The sequence below is a fragment of the Astatotilapia calliptera genome, chromosome 16, assembly GCF_964374335.1.
Source record: "Astatotilapia calliptera chromosome 16, fAstCal68.1, whole genome shotgun sequence".
Taxonomy (NCBI): domain Eukaryota; kingdom Metazoa; phylum Chordata; class Actinopteri; order Cichliformes; family Cichlidae; genus Astatotilapia; species Astatotilapia calliptera.
The window spans coordinates 6,831,224-6,840,515 of NC_137437.1; the positions used below are offsets into that span (position 1 = coordinate 6,831,224).

General features: G+C 42.6%; 1 protein-coding gene across 1 annotated transcript; it reads right to left on the bottom strand.

Moving 5' to 3' along the window:
* Window positions 1-3,870: 3,870 nt before the first annotated feature.
* On the bottom strand, window positions 3,871-6,234 carry LOC113007345 (olfactory receptor 52D1-like). The gene has a single exon (XM_026143792.2). It carries the CDS (start codon window positions 6,115-6,117, stop codon window positions 5,188-5,190), a length of 930 nt encoding a protein of 309 aa, XP_025999577.2. The 5' UTR covers window positions 6,118-6,234; the 3' UTR covers window positions 3,871-5,187.
* Between the last annotated feature and the right edge of the window lie 3,058 nt (window positions 6,235-9,292).

Genomic DNA, 9,292 nt, shown 5'->3' on the forward strand with positions numbered 1-9,292 from the left:
TTCTTAACTCTTCACTGCTTTTAGCCCCCCCCCCCACACACACACACAGTATAATCACACATGTTTGTATAGCTGTCTTTGTGAGAACGCTTTGTGGCATAATGCATTACCCTGCCCTTTATCTTAATCTTCCCTTAATTCCAAATCAAAGCCTAAGACAGAGCCCAAAGCCTCAAATAGCCGTGACAAGCGGCAGGTTTGTCACGATGTGAAGATCAACAAAATGATCCTTTATCTTCAATGTCCTCATAAGCGGAACATTGGTCTTGATTCTCACAATAACTGTTGGCACATACAAACAGCAGGTCAGCAAGCCAACCAGAATCAGAGTGGCAGCAAAGAATAACAGTACTTCTGGTGCATTAAATCCCACTGCAACATCTGGGTGAGCCTGTGTCTGCTTTGTGTATGTGTGTGTTGGGGGTTATTGCAGGGTAATGGTCACTGGGTCACCTCCTCCAGGATTATTCTGCTTTCTGAAGGATCAGTGGTAGACAAAAACACAAAGAAAGAGAGAGAGGACATATAACAAAAACAGATGCAAGAAAACATGGAAAAGTAGTACCATGTTTTTCCAGCAATTCTTTCTCAATATCTGACCAGCTACAGTTCTTTGCAAAATTCACATAACAATACGTGATCAAGTGATAAATTAAGTGATAAATTAGGAATATAGATTTCGTGTCATGACTAGGATAAAGGGAGATTATTAGGGCCATATAAGGGCCTCTGTGATTTTGACTCAGTGGGTGTGGTCTTGCTGTCTTTCCAGTCTTAGACGCTGCCCTTCTTTACAGCTGATTCTATTTAGCAATTAGGCCGGAGTGCTTAAGTCCAAGGAGAAAAGCATTCCCGTACCAGAGGAACTTTTTGCTTTGCATGCTGTTAGGTGGATGTGTGACTGTTTATGCTTACTCTGTGAAAAGTTTGATCATTTAACCTTCTCAACTTACTGTCACGGCTGCCGAGGCGAGCCGTGTGGATTTAGAAGGAGGACCCAAGATGCAGGCAGTGGATGAGATACCGGTGGTTTTATTTACAGAGGTGTAGTGGCAAACAAACAGTGGGGCATAACAAACAACTAAAGACACCTAAACTGGGAGAACTAAAATAACAGACCTGGGAGCATATGACAACGGATGATGAATAGCAGAGAGACGCAGACGAGGAACAGGACACCGTGGAACACAGGGTAACAGACTGACACGGAGGAACACAGACGAACCGGCAACAGGCAGGAGAACACACAGGGCTTAAATACACACACCAGTAATCAGGGGATGAGAGACAGGAGGGCAACACAGCTGGGAGGAATCTGGGCTGACGGGACAGGGGAAACGTAAACTGATCACACTCACATACGACGCGGACCTTCACAATAAAACAGGAAACTCAGATACATGGAACCAGACAAGACATTGAACTAAACAGACAGATTCACAAACAGATGGGGAGACACCATAGACAGACAGATACAGACGCAGACTCAGAGGCAGATCGAAAATAACACAGAACTTAAACAATCATCTAGAAAATGATAAACTAAAAGCGCTGGGTCACCGACCCAGGACCATGACACTTACTCCATTGTTTAGTAGCTAACTTATGTGTTTTCTTGCTTTTGATGGTTTTGAAAACTCTGTTTTCAGATGTTTATAGAAAGGGAATGCTACACAGTAGTGAATATGGCCCTGTCCCAAATTCCTTGAGACTTGTTGCTGCCATCAAATTCAAAATGAGCTAATATTTTTCATGAAATTTTGGTTAGCACTGTTGCCTCACAGCTAGAATTTCCTGACTTCAATTCCAACATCAGGCCGGGGTCATTCTGTGTGGAGTTTGCATGTTCTTCCCGTGTTTATGAGGGTCCTCTTCGGGTATTCCGGCTTCCTTCCACAGTCCCAAGACATGCAGTTAGTGGGGTTAGGTTAATTGGAAACTCAAAATTAGGTGTGGGTGTGAATGGTTGTCTGTGTCTATTTGTTAGCACTGCATCTTGCCTTAAGACAGCTGGGATAGCCCCACCCCAATAAAAATATAGGGTTAATTTTTTTTGGGGGGGGGGGGGGTCTAATAAGCCTGTATCTTATTTTGAATAAAATATGGGGTTATTAGACTTACAAATCATTGCATTCTGTTTTATTTACATTGCCTTATAATTATTTTCATTTTGCATGAATGCTTGTGAATCTCCACAATATTTTTATAGTGGACAAAGATATTACTTTTGTTATTTCCTGAAAATGTATTGCTTATGTATTTTTAAAGTAGTCATTATTAGCTAGAAACATTCAAGACGGATGGTCCAGATGGGCCTGGGCCCCCTTGCCCAGGTGGGTTCCAGGGTATGGGGGTGTCTACTGGGTCAGCCGGGGAGCTGGCCCCAGGGAGGGGCCTCCCTTCCTTCCCTCCCCATCTCCAGCTGCTTCCCTCTTCCCGCTCCACCACAATCACCCACACATGCAGGGCCTTGGGGTAAAGGTGTGTGGAGATGAGGGAAATATTTTACTGCTACTATTCATAACCATCATCATTTCATCAAAGCATTTATTGAAGCTGTTGGCATTATGTTAAAACTTGTATTACAGGTGTTATCATAATCACATATTAACATTTTCATTACAGGTGCAGTTATAATCATTTTATACACACATTGCAGGATTGTGCTTCTAGAGAGTTGATGTTCGGTCTATTAAAGTTCTTAAGCTTCGCGTGGCGTGACTGTCCAGGCGATCAATGGTGTAAGTGACTTGGAGCAATAGAAGGTTCAAAGCATGCACGCTTACAAGCACACATGAAAGTATTGATTCCAGGCCAAAGGCCTGAGATACATTTTGCTTCTAACTGCCTTTTAGCTTGCCTAGTAACAGGTGACAGAAGACAAGTCAAGAAAAGGACAAGCCCTCAGGGACCATTTAGGCTTGCAACTTATTGCCTTGTATGGAAGGTGTGATAGAAAAAGGAACTTCTTTGTCTAATTTTAGGGGTTTAAGATTGACCATTTACTATAACTGATGCATATTATGTTCATTTGTGACGCATGAAGGGGCGTAACCCTGATGAATGAAACCATTGTGAATAGACCTTTTCGGGGAAGATCGATGCTGGTGTGGCAGTATACATCTTCCCACGCGTGTACTCAATAAATCATTGTTTGACTGAACTTTTCTGGGCCTCTGTTGGTTTGTTCCATTGCTCAACATTTTCGAACCCACAACAGGTATGTCACCAGGGTGCAGGGGAGGCATCCCCCCCTCTGTCCCCTTCTGGCTGCCTGTGCCTCAATTTTATCCCACAACTTAGACATTCACATTACTCACACTCTCATTACACATACATATAGGACCTTGGGGGTGGGCATCCAGAAGACCATCAGGATGTACAACCTCACCCCTGGCGTCGTTGCCCACCTTTCAATTTTTAAATACACGTATATATTGAGGGCTATCAGGAGGGGCTATGCGCTTACCTGCTGCTCTCTGGCAGGTAGCTCCATGCCCTCCTGGGTTTTAAATGCACCTTAGAACACACATGCATCAACACTACATATGAGCAGGTAGGCGGAGGGAGGTTTGGAGTCTTCTCACATCCCCGTTCTCTGTTGCCTGTTGGGACGGGGAGGCTGGGAGGAGTTGACCGTTTGATTGGGGTCTGGAATGTGGGGCCTCCCTGCTGCTGCGGAGTCGGGGCGGTCTGCTTCTCTCCACCCCAGGGAAGAGGGTAACACTACCTGGGTCTGGGTGCAGTTTCCCCCTCTAGGGACAAGGGTACGTAGACCCAGGGCTTAGAGTACGCTTGGGGAGTGTGATTGTGTGTACAGTGTCTATTTATGTCCGTCTCCACGTTGGGTGAGTGCTGAGTAATCGCATATGAGAGCATGAGGGTGGGAATGGATGTTTGTATCTGTGTGTGCCTGTATGTCTGTGTCTTTATGTCAGGTTGGGTATCAGACGCCAGCTCTCTAGGGACATCTCAGGCCCTCCATGGTATGGAGGCCTATCTCCCCCCACCACTCCCCCTGCCAGTGGCAGACGCCCTCAGACATCGATGAATTGGTGGTTCTTTGTGTCCGGGAATGGGTGTCCAGGTACGCACGGGCTCACTCCTGGCTTGGCAGGGCCTGAAGCCTGGGGCTCGCTCGGGCCCCTTCGGGGGGTGGGGTGCCCTCGGCCTCTGGGCCTGGGGCTCGGTCACTCTGCCACAGCTGGCTGCCGGCGGAGCTCACGGGCCTCAAAGCACACTGTGTGCGCTGTCGATCCCACGTGCTGCACAATAATATTCATTATTTAGTATTTACTGTTATATTCACATAGATTATCACGATGATGTTGTTTATTATATTGCTCTTTTTTTTGTTGCTTGTTTTCTCTTTTTTCTTTCTCAACAGGTGATCCAGGTGATTGATATATGTATTTTTTGTCTGTTTGTTTTGTTGTTTTTTGTTTTTTGCCCTTTATCACCGTTCCTCTTCCCTGCTGTTTTTCTTTCCCTACCTCTCTTTCTTTCTCCCTTTTATAAAATAATAATAAAAAAAGAAACATTCAAGACAATAAAAGTAGACAAAATAAATGAAAAAGGGAAAAGAAAATCAAAACCTTCTGCACTATAAAAGACCCACAAAGACATTTTCTAAACACTAAAACCAAATTGTTTATTCTGCTAACAGTTTGGTTTCTGTCTTAAGATTTTCAGCTCTTCAGGTTTCATAGAGGTACAAACTCTTTGTAATTAACTTTAATCAATGAAATCAAAATGACCAAACAATAAAGGACAACAAGGAAAAAAGTTAAAGTGGGCATGTTTTGCAAAATAAAATTTAAATTTAAAAGCAATTGTTCACAAATTATGAAAATATATATGATATGTAAGGTACATTATGGCATAAAGATTAAATGTGACCTATATTAAGATAACTCAATGATAAAGGGTGGTACACGCAGGGTATGGCTTTGTTTTTTTGCATAAGTTTTCTGAAATCACACACACTTACTCTGAACCTCTTTTTTTCATGTAATTTAAGTCAAGTCAGAATCTTAAACTAAGCTATATACAATGGACTTACAAAGGCTGTTACCAGTGTCATGTAATACTAAACAGTGGTCTATTTACAATTTAAGAAAAATGTTTTAATAAAGCCTCCATAGCTTCCACTTATCACAAGTAACTGATAATGATTAAAAGAAAAAGTCAACATCTTTTGATATGAAGTGTAACAAGAATTCTGTTACGGATCTTTGATAGTTTGAATCCATAAAGTAAAGGATTCATAACTGGAGGAATAAAGAGAACAGCTATAGCGACAAAGTTTTGAAAACTTTGAGGTACATCATTTGATGCAAATCGCATGTGCATCAAATCAGAAATCACAATTACAAAAAAAGTAACCAAAGAGATCAAATGGGGCACACATGTCTGCATAAACTTTGCCTTGTCCTTTTTTGATTGCACACATGATTTAACAAGATAGATGTAAGTCCAAACAATAAAAATCCAGTGAAATATGTAAATTGAAAGCGTAGCATATGCAAAGGCACTATTGACAAGAGTGTCCATGCCAGGGCAGGCAACTTTAACAATCAGCCAATTAACACAGAAGAGTCTCTGAATGTCTGTACCACAGAATATCAGCCTGTCTGTCAGCATAATGTTAATGGAGAAAATGCAGAAAGGTGTTAACCAAGAGAAGCATACTAGTTTGGAGAGCTTCTTTTTTGTCATAACAGAGTGGTATTGAAGTGGTTGGCATATGGCCAAATACCTGTCATAAGCCATGACTGCAAGAATAGATGTGTCACTGCAAACAAAAGAGTACATTACAAATGCCTGACAAAGACATTCACTATAAGAGATGACCTGTGAAGATGAAAGGAGGTCAATGAGGAACTTGGGGTAGAAACCTGTGCTTCCATAAAGCCCATTAATGCAACACACACATACTAAAATATACATAGGTTCATGTAAGCTTTCATCTAAGACAATAATCATGATGACTGTGACATTAAGAAATACAATTGCAAAGTAACACACTAGAGTGGCAGAAAAGAAAGCAGCTCTGTAATTAGCTGTCTCATTGAATGCTAACAGATTAAAAATTCTCACTGTAGAAACATTATCCATAATGTCAATTAAAAACTCTGCTTCTTAACTTGCCACAACGTAATACTATTCCGAGCTACCACCTAAAAAGTTAAAGTGGATCATTTGTCGTGTGTTGCGGCTGCATTCCTGAAACTATGTCTCCTTTCAGAACCACATATTAATATCCTAGCTGACACACTGGGGATTCTGATCATAGGCTTGTTTGTAGACTGCAGATTGCTAAGGGAGAGGCCAGCCACACTTCAGAGAAAGCTCATTCCCACTGCTAATATCCACAATCATGTTCTTTTGGTCATTTTCCCAAAATTTGTGACCATAGGTGAGGGTAGGGATGTAGATCAACTGGTAAATCGAGAGCTTCGCTTTTACGCTTAGCTTTCTCTTCACCACGACGGACCAGCAGAGCATTACTGCAACCAAAGCACCAAATCATCTGTCAATCTCCCGATCCCTTCGACTCTCTCTTGTGAACAAGACCCCGAGATACTTAAACTCCTCCACTTGGGGCAGCAACTCGGCACTGACCCAGACTGGGCTTTCCAACCTTTTCTGGCTGAGGACCATGGCCTTAGACTTGGACATGCTAATTCTCATTCCCACTACTTCACACTTGGTTGCAAATCGCTCCAGTGGAAGCTGAAGGCCACCACCTAGAGCCAGCAGAACCACATCATATGTAAATAGAAGTGACAAGGTTCTGAGACCACCCAAGCGGAAGCCTTTCACCACTTGGTTACGCCTAGAAATTACACCCATAAAAATTATGAACAGTATCTGTTAATTCCTCCTGTAGAGTGATGGGCCTACAGGACGAATTAATATTTTATTATTTATTATATTAGGATTCTTCCATGGTGTCGTTTCCGTTTTCTTCTTTTTGAGATTATGGTTTATACATTATTCTAAAATGTAGTTCATCTCCCTGGTTTTGGTTCTTGTTTTGTTTAGTATTTGTCGCGGTCCTGGGACGTTCATCCAGTTTCCTGGCTTTATTCATATCCTTGTGTTTAGTTTTAGTCATGGTAGTGTGCTGTGCCTCCACTGTGTCCCTGTTGCTTATGTAGTCTCTCTCTTGTGCATGTTAAGTTCTGTTTCTGTGTTAATTGATCTGTTTCCCTGTCGTGTCTCTCGCTCCCCCCTGTTCTTTGTATTTAGTCATTCCACATCTTAGAGTGTGTCTCTTGGTTCCTGTTTTATTTTCGTAGTCCTTTGTCCTGTGTTCATTGTATTTAGTTTAACTTCTTCCCTATGTTTTCTGGTCTGATTAGTCCCAACTGTGTTCCTGCCTGTCTCCCATCCCTTTGTTATCCTGCATGTGTATTTAAGTCTTCGGTCTCCCTCTGTTCATTGTTGCATTCTCCCTGTTAGCTGTATTTTCTGCCGAGGGCATCCCACCCCCCGAAGGGGCCCGAACAAGCCCCAGGCTCCAGGCCCTGACAAGCAGCCACCAGGAGTGAGCCAGTGCGTACCTGGACCCCCATCCCCAGACACAAAGAACCACCAATGCACCGATGACTGAGGGTGTCTGCCACTGGCAGGGGGAGTGGTGGAGGGAGATAGGCCTCCATACCATGGAGGGCCTGAGATGTCCCTAGAGAGCTGGCGTCTGATACCCAACCTGACATTTAGACACAGACAAACAGGCACACACAGATACAACCATCCATTCCCACCCTCATGCTCTCATATGCAATTACTCAGCACTCACCCAACGTGGAGACAGACATAAACAGACACTGTACACACAATCACACTCCCCAAGCGTACTTTATACCCCAGGTCTAGGTACCCTTGCCCCTAGAGGGGGAAACTGCACCCAGACTCAGGTGGTGTTACCCTCTTCCCTGGGGTGGAGAGAAGCAGACCTCCCCGACTCCGCAGCAGCAGGGAAGCCCCACATTCCAGACTCAATCGGACAGCAAACTCCCCCCCCCCCCCCCCCCACCAGGTAACAGAGAACGGGAGTGTGTGAAGACTCTGTGTTTTCTTCTGTTAGTTGTGTGTTCTCCCGGCATGTCATGCCATGTCATGTTATGTCATGTTATGTCACGTCCAGTTGTTAGTTCTAGTATCTTTTGTTAGTGTCCTTAGTGTTCACCTCTTTTTGTTTTAGTTTGTTTTTTCAACAATAAAGCTGTCGCTTTCAGTTACGTTTTTGTGTCCGAGACTTGCGTTTGGGTCCAACCCCTGCCTGTCACACAGCTCACCATAATACATGGCTGTTTTAAGGGAGTCCAGCAAAATAATAATTTTACTATACAGTATAAACCACATGTGTTTATTTACGATAAAACTACAGTGAAATTACTGCAATTTCCTGAGAATACTGGATCCTGATTCACATTTTAAAATCTCTTTGGGCATACATGAAGTGGTCAAGACTCGTTCAGACTTTTTTGACTATCATAATGATGTGACAAAACTCACATCTTCTCCCCTGATACTTTCTGGTTAAGTTAACATAATATTTTTCAGTTTTACTGATCTTTAGTATGAGGTTACCCTACCAGCACCAGCCCTCTAGAAAGGAACTGCAAGGTTCATGAGACTGAAAGTCATAAAAAACATGAAACGCTGAATGTAATTTATACACAACCTGTAAGAAGAATGATTTATTAATTCTGAAAGAGATGTTGGCTGTAGACCTGTGGAAAGTCTACATTTAAAATATAAGATTCACTCTCTTCTGAAAATCAGAAACATTTACTTGACTCCTTAAACTTTTGGTGCATTTGCATCATTACTTGTTTTATGAAAGAGAAAACTACTATTATAAACATTACGTTTATTGTTGTTGTTGAAGAGCTTGTATTTGTGAGAGTTAATACCAAGCAGCATTTTAATTGCTCTCTAGAGGCAAAAGACATAATGACCTGTTGACCACCACAAATTCTCTGTTATAAAAACCCAAAGGTGTACTGAATGGTTATTTAAAAATAACACATTAGATCAATACCACTGGATCCCTGTAATTACAGAGGTAAATGGGAGAACATCCCATGAGCTCACTGTTGCCACTGGGTCATAATTAGAGGTTTAGAGACTGGCTGTAGTCAGGCCACTCCTCTGAGGCCTGGCCTGTTGTTTTCCACAGTGCAAGTGAGATAGATGCAAAGGCACAGTATAGGTCATTAATGACTCATTAAGGTATGCTTACATCACCAGGGGGCAGCTTTGTGTAGCCAAATGTTAA

Coding starts and splice junctions, on each gene's coding strand:
- LOC113007345 (XM_026143792.2), bottom strand. CDS start 6,117: ATGGATAATGTTTCTACAGTGAGAATTTTTAATCTGTTAGCATTCAAT.